This window comes from Oryzias melastigma, linkage group LG4 (genome assembly GCF_002922805.2).
Source record: "Oryzias melastigma strain HK-1 linkage group LG4, ASM292280v2, whole genome shotgun sequence".
In the NCBI taxonomy this organism is placed as follows: Eukaryota; Metazoa; Chordata; class Actinopteri; order Beloniformes; family Adrianichthyidae; genus Oryzias; species Oryzias melastigma.
The window spans coordinates 27,992,964-28,018,054 of NC_050515.1; the positions used below are offsets into that span (position 1 = coordinate 27,992,964).

General features: G+C 43.0%; 3 protein-coding genes across 5 annotated transcripts; 2 read left to right on the top strand and 1 right to left on the bottom strand.

Moving 5' to 3' along the window:
• Window positions 1-791: 791 nt before the first annotated feature.
• Window positions 792-9,565, bottom strand: lmnb2 (lamin B2). Its single transcript, XM_024258715.1, has 13 exons — window positions 9,191-9,565; window positions 6,994-7,130; window positions 6,764-6,920; window positions 6,507-6,632; window positions 5,888-5,986; window positions 4,589-4,660; window positions 4,228-4,353; window positions 3,933-4,153; window positions 2,982-3,213; window positions 2,788-2,895; window positions 2,596-2,715; window positions 2,439-2,525; window positions 792-2,352 (listed from the first exon to the last, which is right to left on the bottom strand). Exons 1-13 carry the CDS (start codon window positions 9,407-9,409, stop codon window positions 2,317-2,319), a joined length of 1,740 nt encoding a protein of 579 aa, XP_024114483.1. The 5' UTR covers window positions 9,410-9,565; the 3' UTR covers window positions 792-2,316.
• A 6,381-nt stretch (window positions 9,566-15,946) lies between these two features.
• rpl36 (ribosomal protein L36) lies at window positions 15,947-19,783 on the top strand. 2 transcript variants are annotated; one of them, XM_024258751.2, is made up of 4 exons: window positions 15,947-16,092; window positions 16,794-16,888; window positions 17,040-17,174; window positions 19,668-19,783. In XM_024258751.2, the coding sequence occupies exons 2-4, from the start codon at window positions 16,796-16,798 to the stop codon at window positions 19,755-19,757; spliced, it is 318 nt and encodes a 105-aa protein (XP_024114519.1). In that variant the 5' UTR covers window positions 15,947-16,092; window positions 16,794-16,795; the 3' UTR covers window positions 19,758-19,783. The 2 variants fall into 2 exon arrangements, with proteins under 2 accessions (XP_024114519.1, XP_024114520.1); XM_024258752.2 differs by lacking the exon at window positions 15,947-16,092 and adding an exon at window positions 16,119-16,207.
• Window positions 19,784-20,220: 437 nt separating this feature from the next.
• Window positions 20,221-24,469, top strand: pde6d (phosphodiesterase 6D, cGMP-specific, rod, delta). Of its 2 annotated transcripts, XR_002917424.2 has the most exons (6): window positions 20,221-20,587; window positions 21,499-21,587; window positions 21,685-21,810; window positions 22,194-22,299; window positions 23,368-23,901; window positions 23,974-24,469. XR_002917424.2 is itself a non-coding variant. In XM_024258747.2 (5 exons), the coding sequence occupies exons 1-5, from the start codon at window positions 20,538-20,540 to the stop codon at window positions 23,447-23,449; spliced, it is 453 nt and encodes a 150-aa protein (XP_024114515.1). In that variant the 5' UTR covers window positions 20,221-20,537; the 3' UTR covers window positions 23,450-24,469. The 2 variants fall into 2 exon arrangements, 1 of the variants encoding a protein (XP_024114515.1); XM_024258747.2 differs by having other exon boundaries at window positions 23,368-24,469.
• Window positions 24,470-25,091: the final 622 nt, after the last annotated feature.

The window sequence follows — 25,091 nt, forward strand, 5'->3', positions numbered from 1 at the left end:
TGACTTCCACCAGGCGTTGTAATGAAAACAGACTGAAGGGTCATTGACCAGCGTGCAGCGGGGCTGAGCAGGTGCTGAGGATCCTACAAACACGAGCGTTGGGTTTCTATGAGTCACATGCTTTCTCCTCCAGATCTCAGAGGAGCTTTAAAATGAATTTAGAGAGAAATTCTGCCTTTTAAAGCTTCCATCGCAAGAATATAAAAGCATGTTTTTCTACAGATTTATCATTCAGTAAACAAATTTACAAGTTTTTATTCTTTTTTAAACTTAGAACTTGTAAACAGACTTCACTTCGCTGTAGGAATCCACTAACACATTAAAACTTTGGACTTCCCTGATTTGATCCTGGAATTCAGCTAAGAGAAAAACCTTGGAGATAATTCATTAGCCTCGTGGCCCAAGTTTTTTTATGCTCCTGCAAAAACATGGAGCTCCTATTTCAGACGCTTAAGCCAAAAAAAAGAGATAATCAGATTCAGGAATGAAGCCTGAAGTCATAAAAGATTCCATTGACTGCATTCCAGGAAGTACTCCCACAAAAGGAAGAACGGGCTGATGGAAGGAATGAACGCCACTCCGATTCATGTTTGGGGTGGAATTCCTCTTACCTCAACATTTCCACAGAGTTCCTCTTTGAATGTTGTCTTGGTGTTGAAGCCTTCAGGAGCTCCAAGTCCAGTTAGTTAGGAACCACATATGTAACTTTTCACTCAAAAACTAATTATTTAGCAGCATCAAGTCTTTGATGGTACACTGAAGGTTCTAGCGTACAGACAGAACAAATGCCATGTTTGTGTAAAGTCTTTATTTGTGTAGAAAAGTTAGCGGACGAGTTTTCATGGAGGAACCTTCACGAAAAAAACGCCAGCTTGTTAAAATTCAGCAATAATAATAATAATAAAAAGTTCCCAGAAGAACGGGTCACATGCTGCAGCCGAACCGGCCCGGATCGCTCAGGACTTCTGCAGCAGGTTGTTCTCTTCTCATTAACACTGGTTCTGATGGATCACATAGTGTCTTATCAAACCCCCCTCCCCCCACTTCCCCCTACAGTTAACACACAGGTTACAGGGTAACTAAAATAACTAGTTATGGAAACACGAGAAAATGGAGTTCTGCCAAAATTGCCACAAGCTCCAGAATTTATGGTTCTGATCAGAACCCCAGAGGACCCGAACACTGTCAGTACTATTTGTTAAAGCAACCGGACCGGACAGTCCAGAAAATCAAGAGCTGTCTGGACCTGCAGAACCAGGAGAGTCCAAAGCAGTGTTGTGGAGTGTTGGGAGTCTGACCCTGTGATTCTGGACACCTTGGATCAGTTCTGGTTCTGCCCAAACCTTGTCTTAATGTTTCCCAAACTCTAGAACACGATGAAGATCCAGAAATTCTACATCAGAACAAGGCTGACCCGATATATCACCAAAAATACCATCAGATTCTGGCCAGAGCATCCTCTTGGCCGGAGTAGATTTAATTTAGTGCATCCAGAACCTGCATGAGGAGATCTGGACCTGAAGGACCTTAGACCGGGTCATCTAGACTTCTCCACGCAACCATTATTAAGAATTGTCGTGGAGACAAATGGGGTCCTGCAGAACCGCCTTTTCAGTACTGATAGAAGAACAGGGTGATGGTTCTGATCCATTTGACTGGCCCACTCAGATGGATCAGAACCAAGCTCAACAAGTGTGAGGTCTCTTTAGGGAGGTTTTCTGGGTCCAGAAGAATGGGACAGCCAGCAGCTTTAACTATGTGACCTCCTATTCCTCAAGGCCTTCTAAGGTCCGGTTTACATGTGAAATCAGAGCAGAACCAGAACCTCACTTTTACACAATCAAGGGGCCAAAACTAAAAGCTCTGGATCAAGGTCTGCTCCTCAGAAACTGGAAACCATCCACAGACAGACTCACACATGTTCACGCCTTGGCTGGTTCTGACCCGTATGAAGGAGCAGCAGCTCTCTGAGCCAGACCCTCTACGGACTCTGGTTCTCTGCAGGAACAGAGAGGTCCAAAATGAAAGTAAACCTTCCTGCAGAACCCCAAAGACCAGTCTGAGTGAAAAACCCAGCAGGGTGGTTCCGGACTGAACCGGGTTCGGACTGGGTGGGGTCCACCTGGGTTCTTAAAGAGGTTTGCATCAGGAGATGGTGGGAATGATGGGCGGAACTCCAGTTTCTCTGCAGACCTACAGGAGGCGCTCTCTGCCACATGGACGGGTCCATGGTTCCTAAATTGACGAGAGCGTTTGCAACCACACAAACTATGAGGAGCAGTCGGAGCGGCTCCTGAAGGAGGAGCTGCAGGAGCCTCACATGACGCAGCACTCTCTGGAGGAGACCCGGCCCTGCAGGACAGAGAGGAAACACATGAGTCCACGATCGAGGGGTGGGGGGTGGGGCACTACCTGACCAGGAGAGCAAAAATATTCACCCTCTGAGTCACTCCTGACTCGCCGTTCTCCTCCTCGCCGTTCTCCATTTCCACCTGACTCCTAGTAGCACACCTCCTGGCCACCTCCTGCAGGAAACATTAGAATCAAGAAGCTGCTCCTTCCACCGGAGAAACCCCCCCGCCGGGACACCCGTACCTCGCCGCTGGCATCGATCAGAGAAGTGACGATGATGCTACCTGTCCCCCAGGAGGCCTGGCTCTTCCACAGCAGCTCGGAGGGCGGGGCGTGGGGCTTTCCCGCGTCAGCGGACCACACCTGCAACAGGAGACATACAGGTGAGCGAGGGAGCCGAGCTTCACTGCTCCTCTTCCTCCTTCCTCAGCTCACCGTGACCGACTGCCCAGCCTTCAGCACGAACTTGGGGGAGAACTTGTAGACCACCTCCTCGCCGTTGTCCACCTGTCTTCTCAGCCTCCAGCTGCCCAAAGGCTGGTCCTGCAGAGAGGAGGAGGAGACTCAAAATCAGGACACCAGCTTCACTCCTTCCTAATGAAAGTCTCCTGAGTGAGGAGATCACTGACCTGATCCGTGTCATTGGTGAGCTTCACAGAGTTTCCATCCATGTCTGTAGGACAGATGCTCACAGATCCGGTGGACGTGGCCTCCTCCGACACCAACAGCTGCTCCTCTGCTTGCCCCGCCTCCTCCTGGGCCTCAACCTCAGACCACTTTCTCTTGGTGGAGCGAGAAGAGGAAGATCCCGTGACTCTGGAGACCGTCACACGGGCGGAGGGGCTGGGGGACAGTTTGAGCCTGGAAGGAGGAAAAGAACATCAGCAGGAGGCACAGAGGTGATGGAGACTGCCTCCTCTCAAAGAGATAGTGCTGCCACAAATTATTATTTTAATAGTCGATTAAACAATGATTATTTTTTCCAATTAGTCGATTAATCGGGTCATGTCCAAACTGAATGTAAAGAACACATCTTAACCATCATTAGCTTTAAACCAACTAAAAACTAGATATATAGTATTTCCTGTGATAATGCTAGTGTGAATGCTGTAAGCTGAATATGGCCACTAAAGATGCTAGTGCTGATAGCTGAAGATGCTGAAATTGATAGCTAAAAACATTGAAGTTGGTAGTCAGATAAAATATTGGTCAAATGCCCAATTAGACGAACAAAAAAAAAAAAAGCCTAAGTTAGCAAAAACAGCTAGCATGTAGCTTAAATATTAGCTAAACTCCAAAATAGCCTAAAAAAAAAAAAAGTTAAAAATTAGCCAAAATAGCTAGCATGCAGTTGAAAATTTAGCTAAACTTCAAAATAGCCTAATATACCTCAACAAATGTCAAAATAGTCCAAAAAGCTAGCAGATATATTCATATAACTTTGAACTTTACTACACTCTGACTCCATATAATATAAAGTAACGACTATTAAATTAGTCTTCGACTATTTTAATAGTCGACTAGTCGTGGCCGCCCTACTAAGAGATCCGTCCAGGTTGTCTGTCAGTTCTCCTCCGTACCTGTGCTCCTCCCCCTCCAGCAGCTTCCTGTAGGCGTTGATCTCCATGTCTAGAGCCAGCTTCACGTCCAGCAGCTCCTGATACTCGCTCAGCTGAGCGTTCATGCGATCCCTCAGCTCGCTCATCTCCAGCTCCTTCCCCTCCATGGCCCGGCGGTGCCGGTCCCGATCGGCCGACAGGATCTCCTCCAGCTCCCTGATCCGATCCTCTGAAGTGCCAACCTGGAGACACACGGGCACCGTCAGGACCACCGTAGCTCCACCCTGTAAAGAGTTCTGAGCCCGCGGGTCAGTACCTGCTTCTGAAGGCTGCTCAGCGTGTAGCTCAAGCTCTCGATCCTGGAGCGGGACTCCTGCAGCTCCTCCCTTGCTGCGTCCATCGCTGCGTCGTTCATCTCAGAGGAAACACGAGCATTGTCCAGCTAACCGGGTCAGAACAGACATGTCAGAACCAGTGCTTAAAAAACTAACTGTAGTTATTCGCTAATTAATCAATCAAGTAACTGTAATAATAGTTTACAGAAAAAGTAACTATTGGTTAACAGAGAAAAAGTTGCTGTTTGTTCAAATGTGGATTATTCTGATCCGTTTTCAGTAAAGACACCGGATCCGGCATCATTTCAAACACTGGTGTGAACCAGAACAACCTGTTCTCACCTTGGCCTGGAAAGTCTTCTCCAGTTCATCCTTGTAGAAGGTGACCTGCTCGTCATGTTGCTTCCTCAGGTCCTGCAGGATCACAGAATCCGGATCAGGCTCAGTACAGTCTGACCCCATGATGTCAGTCATTCATACCCAGACCAGAACCACCCAAAGGTCCGGTCAAGACAAATGCATCAGCAGTCACCAGCCATTTTCAGACGGATTTAAGACCTGACGATGTTCAAACAGACCATCCTGTACAAGCCTCTGGTTTTTAATGGGAAGCAGCTAGAAAAAGTGTCATCAGATATTTCACATTCACTAAAACAAAGTCTGTGATTTTCAGAAGTTGCTTTTGATTTGGGGAAAAGTCATTAAAGGCAAAATTACCTCTTTTTTAATTTCATTTATTTATTTTTTACAAAAAAAAAAACAGCAAAGCACTGAGAAAACTAATCAAACTTAAGAGTTTCCTTCAGGGCAAAAACAATCTTCTTTTTCAAATTAAATCTCCACAATACCTTTAAAGTCTCTTAACAAGTGCCTGGCTAATTTAGCTTTCTTAAATTCTTAAATTAGCATTTTAAAAGAATCAATAGCAATATTTTATTGAATCTTTATCTTCCTCTAAAATATTCGCATTGTCGTTACAGTAGATTTTATGTAGGACCCATTAAAATGTGACAGACTTTACTGTTAAAAGCAAAGGTTTATCCATTTCCATCTTCTAAAGTGCAACAGAAATATATATATAAATAATTAAAATGATAACAAAACTACATAAAGGCAATAATAAACTGAATTTACAGTTTGAAACTTTATTAGCAGCGTATTTGTAACGTTAGTGATCAAAATATTTTGAAAAGCGGATGAGTTTCTATAAATCACAATGATTAGAATTCTGGGTTTTGTCAGTTAAATGCTGATTTTTTTTTCCTCTTCTAACTTTTCTGTCCTAAAAAACTTTTGGCTGTTTTTTGCTTACTTTGATAGCTAAGAAATTTCACTGTAGCGACCGGAGCAGCTTCTTTAAGGTATTGAAGTCACATGACTTCATATGCATCTAGAGTGAGTCACGGACGGATGTGTGGGAGAGAATTCATGAGGTTATAAAGAAACTCCCCTCAGGATCACACAATAGATATAACAGAAAGTGTTAGTTTTGCTTTTTTTCTTTCTCTGTGGATCAGAACCAAACGACCAATAGATGAGTACCAGTCAGCAGCCTGGGGACCACAGAAATTGGGTTTTTCTGTTGACTCGCATTCAAACATTGATGCTGCTGCAGGTGCAAGAGAGGCTCCACCCCCTCACCTGTAAGGCCTGGGCCAGTTTGAACTCGTACTCCTGTCGGGCTCCAGAGTCCACCTCCACGATCCGCTGCTCCTGGTGATGGCGAGACTCCCGCATCTCCTGCACAGGAGGAGAAGCTGTAACCTCTGACCACACACCAACGCTCAAGTTTGAGCTACTACAATCAGAACTGAAGTCACTTTTTTTTTTCAATTCAGAATATCCTAAGCTAAAATCAAAAAGTAGTTCTATGTTATTTCTTAGAAATAAGATGACTTGACTAGATGGAATCCAGACCAGTGAGGATGAAGCCCTCTTGTCTGTGATTGGCTGGTTTTGAGGCACATTTGTAACTGATTTTAGAGTTGAAATCGCAAAATTAAAGATCAACAGAAAGTGTCTGACAACAGTTCTGTAAAATAACATGAACCGGATTCATGAAGGTCGCAAACGCAAAAGATGTAAAATTTTAACAAAAACAAAAGATATTTTTAAAAATAAAGCTGAGAATTTTACACTCATTTTTTGTTCATATAGAAAGCTTTTTCAAAGCTGTATATTTTGTTTACTTAAATACAGTTTCAAAACATTTGTTGACATGTTCAGGGATTCAGCTGCAGTGGGACAGGTGAAGACATACCTCCTCGAACATGTTCTTCCTGAACTCCAGCTCCTCACTCAGAGACTGGCAGCGATTCTCCAGGTCCACACGCATCAGAGTCTCCGCCTCCAGCTGGCGCTTGGCAACGGCATGACCATCCTCCGCCTGCGCAGGTGACAAATTCCCCATCAGAAAGAAACAGGAAACTTCAAAAACTAGTATTGAATATTTTCCTAGAAACCTCCAGCGGATGGGGGCAGGTGTAACTACAGGAGGGTAACTTATCAAGTACCCACCTTGGCCAGCAGGCTCTTGACCTCCCCGAGCTCTGAGGTCAGCGCGGCGCTCTGGCTCAGGGCGGTGCTCAAAGCGGCCTCACTTTTGTGCAGCTGACCTTCCAGCCCGTTGGCCCGGGACACGGCGGCAGCCAGGTCAGCCTCCTTCTTCTTGACGCTGCAGCAGGAAGACGACTCTCCGTTAGCGCAGGTCTTTTTTCATTAATATCCAGTCTAAGAGAGGTCCTCACCTGCGCGTGGCCTCCTCCAGGTCCGCCTGTGCCTTCCCCAGGTCGATTTGGAGCCGAGCTCTCTCTCTGGCGGTTTCATCCAAAACCCGGCGAGCGTCAGCCAGCTCTGCCTCGTACAACGCCTTCAGGCCCGTCACCTACAGCACAGAGAGGATGAAGCTTCCACATCACCACAAGCTCTCTGAGCTCCCATCCTCACCAAAGTCACTCAAGACCACAGCAGAGGAGGGCACTTTTACCAGACCACACGAGTGGAAAACAAGATTTCTGAGATTCAAAACCAGCTAGACCCGATTATCACAGTAATTCAATTCTCTGAATGACCTTTACAACCCTTTAAAAAGTTTCAGTTTTTGAACTGTTAATGATTCCAGTCCCAAGAACTATTTAGAACTTCAGAGGAGACCTGGTTCATGTAAACGAGGAACTTTCAAGATCCTTCGAGCACAAGGGTCCTCTTTTACACTGTGGTGTGCTGGGGAGAGAGGGGGGCAGCATATCCAAGGAGGACACTTCCAGACTGGACAAACTGATCAGGCGGGCCGGCTCTGTGGTCGGCATGAGGCTGGACTCTGGTGACGGTGGACGAGGACTCTGGACTAACTGCCGGATATTATGGACAATGCCAGCCACCCTCTGCACACCGTCATCACAAGCCAGAGGAGCCTGTTCAGTGAGAGACTGCTCGTACCTAAATGTAGGACCAATAGACTTAGGAACTCTTTTGTACACCAGGCTGTCACACTCTATAATGCTTCAGTAGAGGCGGACTGGAAACAAATCCATTCAGCAACTCATTCATCCACTCATGTCCAATAAATGTGTAAAGTGCAATAATTAACACTATGTAATAACCTATCATGTGCAATAACTCAATAACTAACTCAAAACTGCTTCTATACCGCCATACACACTTTGCTCTTTTTATGTTTATTGTACTTTATTATTTTATTTCTATCTAATTCTAGTGTATACTTTGTACATTGAGATTTGTATTGTGTATACTTTTGTAAGCTGCTGAAAACTTAATTTCCCCAAGGGTGCCATCCCAAAGGGATCAATAAGTCTAAATCTAAGGGTCTGCAACACTAAAGGAGTCATTTGGTCCAGTTTCTCAAAAAAACCCAAAAACTCAGCAAGAGCCACAGAATCTCAACATTTAGAAAAATACACAACTTTTTTTGTGGCCAACAATCCGTTTAAAAAGAGTAGCTTTTATTTTTTTTTTTACTATATCTTTTATAACAGTGTTATATTACTGTTACTGCATAACAAACGAGATCCTTTCAAAATAAAGTACATCCTGTATCAAATAAGTCCACGCAACAGCAGATTTGGAATTATTAACAAGAATTTCACCTCTGAACAACAACATGACAAAACAAAAATATGAGTTTCAATTTATTCTAACAATAAAGGAATTAATCAAGCCTATTACCATTATTTCATGTAGTTATATGACGTGTGCATTTTGCAGGGATGATAAAGCTCTCAATTCCTCTACATTTAGTGCAATGTTCTTAGTGGTTAAAATAAAAAAAACTTATATTTTCTCATATTTAAAAATCTGAAAATAAATGACAAATTAAAGTAAAAAAAAACTTTATTCAAGTTGTTAGTACAATGAAAGGAAGGATAAAAGTGCTCTGGAGTCACAAGTTGCAGACTAGCAGCTCTAAAAACTAATCTAAATGCTGGTCTGGAAGTTGTTAAGAACTACAGTAAAACAGAACCATTTTGGATTTAGGAAAAGTTAGGTCTTTACAATATAAAAAGTTGGGGTTTTTTTTTTGTTTTATGAATTAACTATCAAAATAAAGTGAAACCACCACGGAAAAAGCTGTTTTTCTTTTTATTAACTTGAATTTTACTGAAAGACAAAGTATGAGAATTTCTTATCTCAAACATTTCTTCTTTATTGTAAAGCTTGATAATGTTCCACAGAAACGGCGCCACTTTGGTTAAAAAAAAAATTCAAATAGAGCTGGAAAAGTGGGTCACGCCCAAAAACCAGACCTGGATGATTTTAACGGGGAGTAAAGGTTGGTCTTACACACGCACGCACGCGCGCGTGCACAAACAAAACAGAAACAAAGACTGAAAATCACTCACACACAGACACACTCCCCCACTCGCCCCAAAACACTAAACTAAAGCTGGCGAGGGCGCGCGCGCCCTGCACGTGCCCGGTGCTCACCTCCCTCGTGGTCACCTCCTCCTTCTCAGACACCTTCACCATCAGCCGGTCATTCTCGAGCTCCAGCGCCCGCACCCGCTCGATGTAGACGGCCAGTCGGTCGTTGAGCTGCTGCAGGTCCTGCTTCTCCTGCAGCCGGGAGATACGAGTCGGCGAAAGCGGCGTGGAGGCCGCCGACCGACCCACATCTCGGCCGGGAGTCATGCTAACCGCCGCCATAACCGAGCTGCGTCTGCTTCACCGAACCTGGACCCGTCTGCCCAACCAGCGGAGGGATCTCGACAAGAGAGCGGCGGAATCAAGGAGACCCGAGCACGAAATGGACCGCAAGATGGACGACACCGCGCCAAAAGACGGCTTCCGTCCGCGCTGCAAGGGATGATGGGAAGGGGAGGGAAGGCGCGTTCCACGTCCTCCGGAAGTTCTCCAAGCTGGACAAATGTCCAGGCGGGAATACAGAGGGGGGAAAAGTCAGGAATGTCACAAAGAATTCCTCTGGAATGTATTAGTTATTCTCACTCGCGCTGCAGCGAGTTAAACAAAAGTCTGTATCGGTTTCCGTCTGTTTGTAAACGATAGTGAATGAAAACTTCAACCGTGAGGAGGAACTTGAATGGCTGGTAGTATAAACTCGTCTGTGTGCATTGCTCAAATTGCAAGAATATATTTTAGTATAAGTAACGTCAAATCAGACAAACATTAGTGGAAGTAAGGTTTCCAAACATACGTCATATAAAATAATTGAATGTTTGACACAAATGTAATTTTTCTTGTAGAAATTGGTAAATACTTCTCCTTAGTTAGCTCTTTACAGTAAAGTAATTAATATTTCAAAAAATAAACAACAAGAAAAAAATTCTGTTCCCAGGGTATCTAAGAATAGAAATTGTGTTTTTAATAGAAACGGTACCAATAATTACATTATTACTAATGAATCTTACTTATACTTGTGTAATAATTATTTGTTATTACATTTGTAAAATCTTTCAAACTTTTTTGTTTTTGGCTAGAAGGTGGTGCAGTGGTTAGCACTTTTCTCAAAGTGAGAATTTCCTGCTTCAAATCCTGACTGGAACCTTTTTATGTAAAGTTTGCATGTTCTCCACGTGCATATGTGCGTTTTCAATGGGCACTCCAGCTTCTTCCCTCAGTACAGAAATATACTTTATTGGTTAATTAATTGGTGTCTCTAACTGTCCTTTGTATGGCCCTGCAACCCACAACACACTGGCAACCTGTTCAGGGATGGCCTTGCCCAACAGTAGTTGAGTTGGTTCCAGCAACCCTGTGAACATGGAGGGGATTCAGCAGTTTCAGGAATTTGATGACTTAAAATGTATGTGAAATTCACTTATTACAGATATTTGTTGAAATGTTGTTACTCCTTGTTAGTGTGCTATGTCCTCCCCTAAAACAAACAACATTAAATCACATGTTAGCCTACCAATTTGGACATCTCTTAACACACTAAATCCAATGAAAAGGTAAAACTGTTGCTAGTATTTTGGTCCATTCCTCCATGTAGATCTCCTCTACAGCAGTGTTGCTTTGGGGCTGTCGCTGAACAACACAGACTTTCAACTCCCTGCAAAGATTTTCTATTGGGTTGAGATCTGGAGACTGGCTAGGCCACTCCTGGACATTGAAATGCTTCTGAAGAAGCCATTCCTTCTCTACCCGGGAAGTGCGTTTGCATTGTTTCATCTACAATGTCCCGCCTGATGGAAGGTTTTCACTAAAAATCTGACCATACATGGCCCCATTCATTCTTTCCTTTACACAGATCAGTTGTCCTGGTCCCTTTGCTGGAAAACAGTCCCAAAGCATGATGTTTCCACCCCCATGCTTTACAGTAGGTATGGTGTTCTTTGAATGCAACTCATCATTCTTTCTCCTCCAAACAGTAGAGTTCTTACAAGAAATTTCTATTTTGGCTTCATCTTACCATAGGACATTCTCCCAATCCTCTTCTGGATTCTCCAAATGCTCTCTACCAAACTTTGGACGGGCCTGCACATGTACTGGCTTGACAGGAGTTCCTTTTACAGAAGAAGTTACAGATCTGTGGGAGCCAGAACTCTTGCTTGTTTGTAGGAGATCAAATGCTTATTTTCCACCACAATTTACAAATAAATTATTTAAAAATCAGACAGTGGGATTTTCTGGAATTATTTTTTTTTCTCATTTTGTCTTTCATAGTTGAGGTGTACCGATGATGAAAATTACCGGCCTCTCATCCTTTTAAGTGGGACACCCAAATGTGGCTGACTGAATACTATTTTTTTTCCCCACTGTGTGTTTGAAGTCACTCTATAAGACAAAAACCGACTGTGTGAGGCTCAGATTGGGTTGTATGCATGCACATTTTTTGTTGTAAAAAAACAAACTAAGGTTAGTTAGTCACTGAAAGGCTGGGGGGTCTGGCCTCTGGGTCTACGAGGAAAAGAGAACAAATAAAAAGTATTTTTTAAAGGGTTTAGTAAAAATTTACAATTGCGTATAATATATAGAGAGATTTTCTCAAAATTTAAACAAAGTTACATCAAATGAAATACTCTAAATATGATCAAATCTGTTTGGATTTGTTTTGAATTAACCACATTTATTTTAGGCACGAAAAAAGAGGAAGTCACTTCTGGATCCATCCTAAAACAATTTTACAACACAGTCAGTTCCTCTTTTTTTTTTTCTCTGACAGGAAGAGAAAAGTATTCTAAGGACAAATTATGGTGGACTCCACCAAATGCCAGGGGTGAAAATATTTTTCCAGAAAATGAAAAGAGCACATTAAACCAATAACTAACCCCTTCATCTACCTCACCACCAGAGTCATCCACACATCACCATAGGATGGATTCCATTTATTTCCTTTACAAACAATTTTAAAAAACAGTAACAACTCCAAACGTTAACAACATAGTGTTCTTTCATCTTCTTCACCACCATAGGATGATGGTGTGAGCATGACTAGTGGTGAGAAAGATGAAGGACTATATTTATTTCCTTTACAAACTCCCATTGTAAAAAACAGTAACAAATGGAAACTATAGCAACCTGATCTAATAAAAAAAATACATTTTTTAATGCTTTGCCTTTTATGTGTCACTGACTGCAGTGATGATGTTGGGAGACATGAATGAAGACAGTCTCTGTCTGTCACCGTAGGTGTAGTAGTCTAGTAAAGGAGCTACACACTATGGTGCAGAGGGTGGGAGGGGTCATCCATGATGGATGTCAGTTTCACCAACATCCCAACAACCTCCATGTGGCCCCAGGACAGAACCAGTTCATTTGAGGCAGGAGTAAAGATCAGTAAGGATGAAATGAGGAAGAAGAGGATGAAAGACAGTTGGTCCTCAGTCCCAACGGACTCGCAGAGTTGTGGAATAGTTAAGGAGAGGTTGTACAGCACCTGATTACTAAATCCACGTTTTTCTTGTGAATTTTGTGGTGATTTCTATGTTGCACACACAGTCTTGTTGTTTCTTGTAATGATTCTTGCACTTTCAGTGGTTTAGCCGGTTTGTCGGGTGTAGCTGTCGCATTTCACCACAGTGAACTGTAGCTTGAAAACATGACGGTTACCAGAGGAAAAGCACATTACATCGCCATTTACAAACCCACTCTAATAAAAACTGTGTTTGTAGTTGCACTCTGCACTGTTGTCTTCTACTGTGCCACTATTTGAAGCTTGTCCAGCAACTGTTATTGAAACGCGAGTGAGAATTGTACTTCGTTCAAACTTTTTATTCAAAATAAAAACTCATACGGATAAAAAATTGTGTTGTTTCCAATCTCTCAGGCTTCAATCTAAAAGCAAATTCTCTCTATGACGTGGTGTTATTTAATTGGAAGCTTAACATGGATGATTTTAACTTAAATTACAAATTTTTTCAGCATTTGCCTAAATAACCATGTAAAGATATGAACTTCTAATATATTTACTTTCAACAACATAATTATAAACTGTGAAACAATGAATTTGGCTCCAACAGTGGTTTTAATGTTTTAACATTTCTTGTGGCATTTTTCTAATGGTGGAGGACATATAAAGAAAATTAATATCAAAATTGCATTTCTTATTGTCTGATTGCTGAAAGCAATCAGAGTATGTTGTTGTAATTCTTTATTATATTTTATTCTTCTTCTTCTTCTTCTTCTTTACAGAAAACATCAAGTTTCTTACTCCACTCCATTCTGGAACATTCACTTAAAGACAAATAGATCCATAAATGTCTGTTTTCTTCGTCTGAGATGGAATCTGGATCAAAACTGTATGGCTGAATAGCTCCAATTTGCTCACTGTTTTTTGTTTTTATTTCTTTTTGGTACGCTAAACTTATAGTTATGTGGGTCTGTAAGCTACCAAAAGAGAGTGTAAACAAAGGAATGCTGGGATATCAATACAGGGTTACTTCAATGCCAACATTCACACCCACAACCCAGAGGTGAATTTCTGATGAATAAAATATATCATAAAAAAACAGCAAAGGCTTTTTGATTTTGGCTTAAAACTGCATCATCATAATTAAAAGACTACTGTGAGTGAGTTTTAGATGGAGTGGGACAAAAAATAGTGACTCACACTTGGGAGATACCATGTGAGTTGTGCCAACAGGGGTGATAATGTGAGCTGGTTGCTGTTCTGTTTTAAAAAAAAGTCTGCTGGTGTAAAAACTATTTTATGTTCATAGTTGATGATCAGTATGTTTATGTAGAGTGGGAACATGTATATGGTGTCTATTTGATTGTATTGTTTCGGTGGGATCTTGTGGAGAATCTGAAATAAAGCTGCAATTCAGGAGTTGACTTTGTCCATGATTGAGATGCTCAAAAATAAATAAAAAAATAAATGGAATCTGCATGTAAATATAACCCTCGCTGTAGCGTAGCTGCTCATAGGCTGGCCTGTCTCAAATGATGGCACATGTGGGGAGGAAGTCATTCAATCCTTTCCTGTTCCCGCCACAAAAAGGAGCGTGAGAAGCTTTATTGGTTTAGTGGGCTTTACAGGAAGTTCTTCCCCATTTTTCAGGCAGGCTCTGACTTTCCTTAATAAGAAATCGACTCCAAAATAAAGCTTGCCGCAGAGACGTGTGACCTCATGGAGGAAGTCTGCACCATATCTTGCAGAACCCTGTCTCAGGTGTGGAATTGGGGGCACTCTTCTCAAAGAGGGAGAAAGAAGACCTTTGGTGTTCCTGAGCAGCATGTTTCTAGACAGAGAGAGCTCATATACTGTATGTAGCTGAGCTGCAGGGAGTTGTAGCAGCAGCTGATAGGAGCAGCAGGAGCTAAAGCCATGTAAGTGGACGGAGAATAGAGGAATTCTGCACATCACAGGAGTCTCCAGACGAGGAGAACCATATTCTTCATCCACAGATGATGAGAAGACAACATTGTCTAAAAGAAAACCTAAATTTTTTATAGTTCTAGAGAGGGGTGAAAATTTCCAAAATATCTTACATTCCCTTGATAGCTTTCTTTATAAATACATTCAATCTAGCCACTGTACCGTTTCTGCAGTCTTTGTGTACAGAAGCTGTCAGAGGTCACACACACAGGTTGTGTACTTTCAGACGGTGCCTATAAACCTCTTAGACAGCTAGATTATATAAAGACCAATTACTCAAAGTTGTAGTAGTGTGCTTAAACTCAAAGGTGAAGACACGAGATAAAAAAAAAAAGAGGACAGTAAACCAGGACAAGTAGGAGGTTCTCCTCAGAGCTGGAGAACAAAGGTCAACCTTCAAACTGATGGTGAAGTCTAAACTCTCCTGAGCAGGAATTTAATACCTCTATAAAAAAGTCACAGATCTTCCTTGATATCACCGATCATCTCCAGTGATTGAGAGGGTTGTGGTGTTGGGCCTGTCCTTCCTTTCTGCCCCCTACAGGAAGGACAGGTGATAACTGGTGGTAGAATTACTGGAGCTGAAAATGACCCCATTAACACAAATATGTGATGCTGAAAGTTTGGCAGCAGGGACCTCTTTCCAGCTGCCATCAGACTGTTTTCACCCCAACTCAAGAGCAGCAGGTGGAGCCTTGCAGCTGCTCTGGTTAACTTGGGGGAGGGATTCTGCCACACCACTGTTTCAGCTGGAAAGTTAGATTTGTTGCTAAAGCATTGTCTGTCTGTATAAAAAAAAAAAAAAGTTTCATACTAGAAGTAAGAAATTTGTGTCTGTAAAAATGTTTATGAAAATGTCTAAAAATATTTTGTACTTATGAAAAGAAATTGTCCCTAAATAGTTTTTTTTTCCAATTGCAATGTCGTAATGAAATGCATCAATTACAAGATTTGGAGTATCTTCCACAATTTCTTCTTTTCTCTTTTGTGCTGAGTGAAGAAACTTTTTATTTAAAGGTTTTTTTTGTTTTTGTTTTCCTGGCATAGATATTATGTATCTGATCGACAGCTCGAAGCAGCATACCGATTGGGTGACAGTGAAAGGCTGCTGATTTGTTGAGAAGTAAAAGAATTGTACTTGTTTGTCCCAGTAGATCAATGAAGTAAGAGATTTGTGTGTCTGTAAAAAGATTTTTTACATGCAGAAAAAATTGCCTGTCTGTAACATGAGGTTTTATACATAAACAAAACGTTTTTACGAACTTAAAATAAAATCTACTGTCATGAAACACTTTTACAGACATGCACATTTCTTATAACAGGTAGGGTTACAAATCTTTTTACCGTCAGACAATTTTTTTTAAAAATACTAAATATTTTGACAGACACAAATTTCTTTTTAAAGTTACAAAAAAAATGTTCAGCAGGAGTAGAAGCTCCACCAGGCCACAAGGAGGCGCTGTTTACCACACAGCCCCCCGCGTGCCGTCTTCCATCTGCTTCCTTCGCAGCGGCGGTCCTTCCGGTTAAGCGCCATTGAAGAATCCAGGTAAGCTAAGTCAACGAGCGTCGCGAATCTGATGAAAATCCCCGACATCCGCGCACTCAGCCTAACCACTCTCTGATCAAGCTGTAGTACTGAACCCTCTGCAGCTTCAGTCCCGGTATTTGATTAAAAATCACCACTGAGGCAGATAAAATATCCCCTCACGCTTGGATTCCGGTTCCGTCCAGTTCAAACCTTTAAAGAGACGCTGTGCTCTGCGTATGTGATAGCAATGTAACGTGTCAGGTTTTTTCGTGCGACAGAACGGAATCTCGTCAACCCTTTTCACGCGTAATCTATTTGGTCGTGGATTCTTCTTGAAGTTGCTGCTGCCGCGGTACCTTCTAAGATTCTGAGAACCGTAGGGTTCCGTCATGACAGAGAAAACATTACAATTTTTGTTCTGATAGGACAAACAATCATCCAATCCCACAATCCTTTGCAGTAATTGTGCTTATGATAGTGGCAAATGGGGTTCTGAATGTCTTTGTGCAGTAAATTCATGTTTTCTATCAACCTAAGTTCCATGAATGAACCTGATGGATATTAAGTGCGAATTGTTCAAGCAACAGAATTGATCTGATTGAAGTTTTTACCTTTTTGTGTGCAAACAGTGATGTATTTAGTTCAGAATGACATGGGAGTTGTAGAAATGCTCCTGGCTGAGATACAGATGTTGACATTTACATGGTTGTTCTTTGCAGACATGGCTATCCGATACCCCATGGCTGTGGGCCTGAGTAAAGGCCATCCAGTCACCAAGAACGTGACAGCTCCAAAGCACAGTCGTCGCCGTGGGGTAAGTGTTTGGGACCACTGTCCTTAAAAATATACAGTTTTTTCCTTCTGAGTGGTTCTTCTTCATCTGCGTCTTTGTCATAGTGGATAAAAATGTTTCGTTCATACATGAAGATCAGAACTCTAAAGTGGAGTTAACCGTTTCTGTGCAGCGCCTGACCAAACACAGCAAGTTTGTCCGGGACATGATCAGGGAGGTGTGTGGCTTCGCTCCATACGAGAGGAGAGCCATGGAGCTGCTGAAGGTGTCCAAGGACAAGAGAGCACTGAAGTTCATCAAGAAGAGGGTAAGTTCATGTGCTGTCAGTCATTTGGTCTTCATGTCCATGCTGTGACATTCTCATCATATCATAACTCCAGCTGTAGACCTGCGTCCCCACTCTGGATCAGAGTTTTTATGCTGCGTTCACACTAAATGTAATCCACGCATCAAATTCACATCTACTGTCTCATCTGTTGCCCATGAAGCTTGCTGCTAGGCGCGTTTCCAAAAATATGTTTATATATGTGAAGTGCTGGACCTACATGGGAGGAGCTACCATTGTAAAGTTTTTAGCCTCATCACTAAAAGGAAGCATTGATTTTATATCTTATTTACATTGTATGGAAGACAAGGAGGATCTCTAGAGATCAGGTTTATTCATTTTAAAGAGCTACACAAAAACATCTATAATCACGTCTCCATGTCTGTCGGTGGAAATTAGAGCTGGGACAAAACATCTCAATATTTCAACTCACAATTACCGGTCCTCTCTTTCCCTGAAATAATTTTTAAAATTATACCAAACAACTCCACCAGGGGGTGCTTTGCGTGTGTCTGTATTTTTCTAAAGTAGAAGCAGACAGCATTCACTGTTTCTAATGTAACAAACATGGATCGTCAGGGCGACAACAGTGACCTGTCCCAACACAAAATAGATTCTAGTGGACAGGTATGCAGCCACTAGAGTGAGACGTCTAGTGGCATTATTGATCAGCATGTGACTAACATGTTTATCAAAGAAAAGTGCAGAAATTTTGAATAAATGGAGGGAAAATCAATATAGATACAGGGACAGTAAAATAATGAACAATAAACAATGATTAGGAGGCTGAACATTGATATTATGCCTCAAAAATAATAAATTACCTGATGTAAAAAGTCAAATGATTGAAAATGCAGCATTTTGTTTTTTTTATTTCCACATTTTTTTGGTCTTTGAAGTTAGACGGCCATTTGAAATTCTCTGCATTTTAGTTCTTAGTTGAAGCTTTATTTTTTTCCTTAAAATATATATCATTATTGTAAAGACATTCCTATTTATTGTTAATTTTATTTTAATGTTGGAGGGGGTGTTAAATTAACATATTGTATTTTAAATTGTTCTAAAAGAAAGTTTTGAAGAAAATAACGTTATTTGAAAAATAGTTATACATCATAGATTACCAAGGTAATATAATGATTATTTCAATGTTTGCCATCTCGATATACATCGGTATCGTGAGCCATGTATCGTGAATTGGATCGTATTGTGAGTTACCCTGAGATTCCCAGCCTGAGTGTAGATGTGCAAAAATGGGAGAACAGCTTGTTCTTTAAGGGACATTGTTGGTCATGAAAGGACTGAAACTCCAGTGGGGATATATCCATCTCGACACCAGACGGACAGAATTGAAGAAGCCGCTCAGATGAGAGGTGAAACGTCTTTAAGCCTCAAACTTGAATTTTTTTAGGACTTTTTCCAAGTCTCCATGTCTGCGTTTATGAGATCATTCAGAGATTCTCCCAGTATGATGAAGTTCACCATGTACTGCAGGAGCTGCGTCTGAATGACATTTGCTTTCAGCATACAAACAAGAGGATCATAGTGTTGGTTTCCACTCACTGATCACGTCAACTCATGATCCAAAACAGAGTTCTTGATCGAAATTAATTGTTCACCAAAAACATTTTAAATCTATTTGAACTTGAAAAAAAGAAGCATTGTTCCCTGACGCCCAAAACGCACTGGTGTGCTTCAAGACGGCTGATGTCGCCTGGACATTGACTTAACATTGAAACTGCAGTACGCAGTACTCGTGTGGGCCGAACTATGGCTAAGTGATCCATACGGACCACGGATTATCAGTGATCTGTTACACTCTTACTTCTCAGTGGTCTTTTAATTATGAGTATACCATTTTAGCCAAAATTAAATAAAAACTGTAATTATCTACTACAAAGTTTCTGCAGAGCGACAGTAGTTCATTAGAAATCCCCCTCTGAGTTGTGGGTGGGATCAGAGGAAGCCCACCCCTCTTCCTCTCTGACATCCATCTGTTAACGTGCTTTCCCGCTAGCTTACAACCCCTCACACTAACCTAACATTACCGGTGTAACAGAATGGCGAAGAATATTATAGATATCCAGCTGTACGGTTTTACCAGCTCAGACTAGGAAAACAAAGATGTACATGGAACTGTTTGTCTCCTAGAACATTCATCAGAGTGGAGTGGAGCCGGTAGATTGTGTCCTACTTTAGTAGTCTCTAAGTCATAACAATTTTGGATAAATTAATTAAATTTCAATCTAAATTTTCTTATATGTCCTCCATCAGAAAAAAAATGCCACAAGAACATGTTAAAACACCCAAAACATGCTTGATATGGAAGTGGGTCTTTAAATGTTATGCTCCAGTCTTTAGTGATGGGGCTGTGAGGGCGGGGCCTGAGTTATGATGGGTGAAGATGAGCTGAGTGGTCAATGGTTTCTGCAATTTAGGCTCACTTTGAAAATCTGATCCTGTTTGTGCTTCTTTCAGATTGGGACCCACATTCGGGCCAAGAGAAAGAGGGAGGAGCTAAGCAACGTGCTGGCCGCCATGAGGAAGGCAGCTGCCAAGAAAGACTAAATCAATAAATGTTGTTCCAGTACAAAGTGGTGTGTGGTGTTTTGTTTCTGTTAGACAGAGAAAAGGAAACTGAGTTTACTAATGCTCACAGCGCCTCCTATTGGCAGGGCTACTTCCAGCAATGATGTGGGGATTCATGATTCTGCATTCCAGCTTATCAATTGAAACTTTAATTTTGTAAATCTCAATTGGCTACTTTTTCATTCCCCTGCACTTGACTGTAAACAAAGGGCTCAGTCTGACTGTCCACCTGAGGTTTGGCTCATTTGGGTGACTCATTGACGTTCACAACTAAAGTTTAGAACTTCAAAATAAATCTGCATGTATTTGTATTTTTGTGCTAAACAATTAAAACACCTATGTGTAAGTAGAAAGTTATTAACATTTTATTTTTGCAAAATCAAAACTTGTTTGCTGAGCACAGGTTTAAAAAAAAAATCCGAGTGCGCGTTGAAAGCATCTTTAATACAAAGTGGCGTTGCCAGTGGTGACGCGTCTCTATCCTCCGTAGACCCGCCCTCTCCCGCAGCGTTCCGTTTGATTGGCCAACAACTGCGAGTCTCGCCGCTGATTGGTCACCTTAGACGTCCGTCTTGTAGCGGGTATATTTAGCTGATTGCATTACTGGAATCGGATTTATCCGCAGTCCAACTGGATATTCTGGTCGTTTTCCACCCTGCGGTTCCGTTCCGACCCGAACCTGACGGGCAGTCCGCGTTTCTGCCGGTGAAGCTGAGGTTAACGGTCCAGAAGGTTCTGGATCATCGGTGGATCCGTGACATGTCTTCAGACGAAGACCGGGCCAAGGAGATCCTCAAGGGCTTCAAGCTGTATCCTTTATGCTGCTGGAGGCGGGGGTCCGGGCCTCCCGGCGCCGCGGCCGCGCTCACAGCTCGGTATCGGGGGTTCGTGTCGTCCGGGCGGACCCAGAAGCTGCCCCCGCGTTAGCATCTGCAGTCTGCGACTGACGTTACGAAACCAGGATCGGCGCGCTAGGCGCGGAACCCGTCCGGCTAAAACCTGATACCAGAGCGGCGGCTCGGTCGTGTTTACCGACATACTGAAAGGTCCGAGCGGCACACGAACGCACCACGAATTCAACACTTTAAGCAACCTATTATCCAACTTACTCAGAACCGGGTCAGACCTTTAAACAAACCTAATACTGAGTCAAATGCAGAACACAGCTAGAACCGGGTCAGAATGAGGTCTTCTGGTGCCAGTTAGGAGGGGGGTTCAGCTGAAAACCCATAGATCTGTGCAGGCACATGGTGGTGGTCCAGAATCTGAAACCGGATGACCTGGAGGTCCAAAGACACAGAAGCGACTCTGCAGGAGCTGGACAGCAGAACCGTCCTGGACTGAGGATAAAGGTCTATGGGGTTTAACCCTTCTCTTCATCAGGATGGTTCCTGGTCTGAGCACCCTCTGCCTCCCTACTGCTGCCGAGCCAGAACTCTTCTTCATAGTGGGGGGGTTCTCTGCTCCGCTTCCTCAGAGATGAAGCAAACGCAGATCCTGCAGATTAGACTGAGTTACACTTGAGGGGATTAGAAGAACCTTTGAACTCAGCACACTTTTCCAGGAAGGGGGGGGTCAGGTGCTGATCACCGGTCCTGCCTGCTGTCGGTGCTCACCTTCATGCCGCAGTGGCACTTTGGTTCTTGTCCTGGGTCAAAGGTGGTTCTGGGCAGCGTGGCGGCTCACAGCAGCTCTTGGTTTCACTTAACCTCTTTGGCAGAAACTGGATGAACCTCCGCGATGCGGAGACGGGAAAGGTTTTGTGGCAGGGGACGGAGGACCTGTCGGTACCAGGGGTGGAGCATGAAGGTAGGTTCACACTGGGATCTGGATTCAAGCTACTACAGAGCCACGAAGGACTCTGAAGAAGTGATGATCTATGAGGCCCTATCCTCTGTTTCCTCAGCTCGAGTACCAAAGAAGATCCTAAAGTGCAAAGCGGTGTCCAGAGAGCTGAACTTCTCTTCCACGGAGAAGCTGGAGAAGTTCAGGCTGGAGCAGAAAGTTCTCTTTAAAGGACAGTGTCTAGAAGGTCAGATGTTTCCACAGAACGAGAGTTTGTTTGGACCTCAGATCTTTTAAACCTTCAAATGTTTCTCCTTCATCCATCACTGAGGAAGCGTTCATTGTCTCTAACCTGTTTCCCTCCTCACCGTTGTCATGGTAACCAGCACTGATCTTTAACAAACAAGTCTAATTTCCTTCAAGCTGCTGCCCCATGCGGTGCAGGAAGGATTGTGATTTTTTTTTTTATTTTTCACTTCTGTGTTCGTGTTCCTGCCAGGGCGTCCCAAAGGGGCAGCTGTTTCTCAGCTGTCCCCCCGGGACGCCCCACCCTCCTCATCCCAACATGTTTTTCTGGAGTTTCCAGAGCAACAAGCAGCACCGTGATAGTGTGTCTTTGTGTGTTTGCAGAGTGGTTCTTTGAGTTCGGCTTTGTCATTCCAAACTCCACCAACACGTGGCAGTCGCTAATCGAAGCTGCTCCAGAATCACAGATGATGCCTGCCAACGTTCTGACGTGAGTCTCCGTCTCCTGTCTGCTGGTGATGTCATCGCTGTCTACCACATCTCATGGAGCGGCAACACTAGTATTTTCACAAGTTCAGACCGACACACAACTGAAATACGGACATTTGCACAGGCTAACAACTGCACATATAATCAGCTGCACACAGTCTCAGCTACAGACTCTAATCGGCAGAGACTCACAATTGTGCATCCTCAAAACTGCACATTTACCACGGCACAGGCTCAAAAGTGCACACAGTCACAGTTGTCCACGGGCATGCCTGCACACCTTTACAACTGTCCACTCTCCCAAAACGGTTCAGTCTCCAAACTGGAAACACAGTTGCAGATGTGCACTCTCACAGGTGTGCTTGATCAAACCTGCACACAATCACAAAGTTAAGCTCACAACTGCATATGCTAAAACCTGCGCACACTCACAGATATGCATGCTCACAACTCTGCACTCACAAAATTGCGGACTCACACTGCATGGTCACAGAATGGGCACCTACAGCTGTGCACACTCACGAAAGTATAGTCACAACCTTGGATGCTCACAGCACACACTGTGCACACTCTCCCAGCTGTGCATGCTAAAAACCTGCACACGCTCACAACTATGGACTACCACAACTGTCCACTCTCACAACTGCATATGCTCACAATTGTGCACTCTGTGCACACTCACAGCACAGCTGCACACACTCACAACTGTACACTCTCACAGCTATCTACTCTCACAATTGCACACACTCACAGCTGCACACATGCACACAGACTCTCAAAACTGCACAAGATGATAAGTTGTGCTTTCTGTGCACTCTCACAGCACAGGTACACACACTCAAAACTGTTCACACTCAAAACTGTTTACTCTCACAACAGTACACACTCATAGTACAGCATGAATACAACTAAAACACTTTCAGATGTGCAGTCCCACGGATGACCAGCTGATATTTGTGTCTCTTACAATCAATATGTTTGTTTTTGTTTTGGCATTTCTCCAGTGTGTTAGGATATGAAATACTACAGAATGTGGTGTAATTGACGCCTCTCTTTGTCTTTCTTCCAGTGGGAACGTGATCATAGAGACCAAGTTTTTTGATGATGACCTCCACGTTAGCACATCCCGGGTCCGGCTTTTCTACGTCTGACCCCAAGCTAGACCTCTGACTGTGCCCTCTAAGTGCTGACGTCCTCCACCGTCACCAACCACACCACGGTTAGGTCCAGTTGGCAGCAGTGGCGCTGATGTGGAGTCGGCACGCTCTGGTCCGCAGAGCACAGTCAACAAAGCGAGCTTCATGTTTTGGTTGCCCACCCCTGTTTTGATTGACTGGAAGGGTTGTTATGAACCTGAGATGAGGGGCAATGAGGAGCCGCACTGTTTCCTGCTCCAGGAACCTATTCCCACATTTTTCTTCTACCTGATGGACCAAACGCCTCACCTTCACTCCTCTTTTTTTTCCCCTTGTTGAACCTGTTTTGAGAGCATGACGTCCGACCGATGAATCTGTGTGAACTGCCCCAGAAGCTCATGGAAAGCTGTCTCTGGACAGCACTGCTCCTAGATTTGGCCACATCTGACCGAGGAGTGAAGTCTCAAGTGAGTTCAGATCCTGATGGTGCTGCAGGTCCATTTCACATCAGACTTCATCGTGGCTGTGTCCCGTTTCAGAGGTCACCGTATTTGTTCAGGAACAGCAAGCATCAGGTGAGGACAGGTACTCTACCTGTGTGCTGATGGACAGTTTCAAAAGGCCTTTTGTTTGTTTAGTACAAAACCTTCCTTAGCTCAGAGAAACAGTGACGGGATTGAGCGAGCAGCCTCTGAGGTGGGACACAGCTTCGGTGAGGCCAGGTTCAGCTGACAGACTCTCCTAACTGCTGTCCTCCAGAGAAGTCACCAGATGTTCACCAGCAACCTCAGAGAGCTTTGTGAGTCACCTGTGGAGCCTTCCCAAGCTCTGTTCCACTGCAGCACTGAAGCTTGGCTCCACTTTTCCCGATCATCGTGAACCCCTGCAGCTTCTTCCTGAACATTCTCATAGATCTGGAATTTTCTCATCTCTTCACTCTTTGTTTTTCTTAGCTGCTCTCTGAACCCGTGTGAAATAGACTTGTGTTTTACTATGACAAGAGTTGTGGATTAAAGTTTAACAATGTTGTAATAACACAGTGTCCTTTTTTCATTATTAAAGATAATAGAGTCAGAAAAGGAATAATCATACGGATGCAGCAGATCTGAACATCATTCAAATAAAACTGACCTGATGTGACAGCTGATGCATAGTGACTGCAGCTTGACAGATGCAGGAGCTGAAATGAGAAGTGTCATCACGAGAAAAAAATGCAACTTCCTGCAGGAAGTTGTAGACGCACATTTAGAAGCACTGCTGTTTTGAAGACATTCAAAGCAGTGAAAACAGCATCATGCATCCGTTCTGGAAAACTCCTACTAAATCCCTCTCCATCAGAAGTGTGTGGTTATTTTCTTTAGAGGTTTTAGGTCTGGTTTCAGTTTGTGGGTCTGTTTTTGTACACCTGAAGTGGAACAGCAGCACAAACAAACCAAAAGTAGCAGGTTTGAAGTGGTTCTGAAACGTAAAGTCTGTGCAGAATGGAAGTTCAAGACACAATCATTGACTTCAGGGACAATAAAGTCCTTCTCCCATCATGTTTAAATCTACAGTAAGTGTTTTCAGTGGTCTTTTAATTATGATTATGGTATTTTTAGACAAAAAAAAATCTATGAAAAATTATTTTGTTTTCTAGGACATAATTTCTGCAGAGAAG

What these genes read in the sequence shown, in the direction of transcription:
- rpl36 (XM_024258751.2), top strand. Translation starts at nt 16,796, where the DNA reads ATGGCTATCCGATACCCCATGGCTGTGGGCCTGAGTAAAGGCCATCCA. An exon ending in AGCACAGTCGTCGCCGTGGG is followed by an intron (nt 16,889 to 17,039) that starts GTAAGTGTTTGG and finishes GTTTCTGTGCAG; the next exon opens with CGCCTGACCAAACACAGCAA. An exon ending in TGAAGTTCATCAAGAAGAGG is followed by an intron (nt 17,175 to 19,667) that starts GTAAGTTCATGT and finishes TGCTTCTTTCAG; the next exon opens with ATTGGGACCCACATTCGGGC.
- lmnb2 (XM_024258715.1), bottom strand. Translation starts at nt 9,409, where the DNA reads ATGGCGGCGGTTAGCATGACTCCCGGCCGAGATGTGGGTCGGTCGGCG. An exon ending in TCACCAATGACACGGATCAG is followed by an intron (nt 2,896 to 2,981) that starts GTCAGTGATCTC and finishes TCCTCTCTGCAG; the next exon opens with GACCAGCCTTTGGGCAGCTG. An exon ending in AGTCAGGAGTGACTCAGAGG is followed by an intron (nt 2,353 to 2,438) that starts GTGAATATTTTT and finishes TCTGTCCTGCAG; the next exon opens with GGCCGGGTCTCCTCCAGAGA.
- pde6d (XM_024258747.2), top strand. Translation starts at nt 20,538, where the DNA reads ATGTCTTCAGACGAAGACCGGGCCAAGGAGATCCTCAAGGGCTTCAAG. An exon ending in ACCAGGGGTGGAGCATGAAG is followed by an intron (nt 21,588 to 21,684) that starts GTAGGTTCACAC and finishes CTGTTTCCTCAG; the next exon opens with CTCGAGTACCAAAGAAGATC. An exon ending in TAAAGGACAGTGTCTAGAAG is followed by an intron (nt 21,811 to 22,193) that starts GTCAGATGTTTC and finishes GTGTGTTTGCAG; the next exon opens with AGTGGTTCTTTGAGTTCGGC.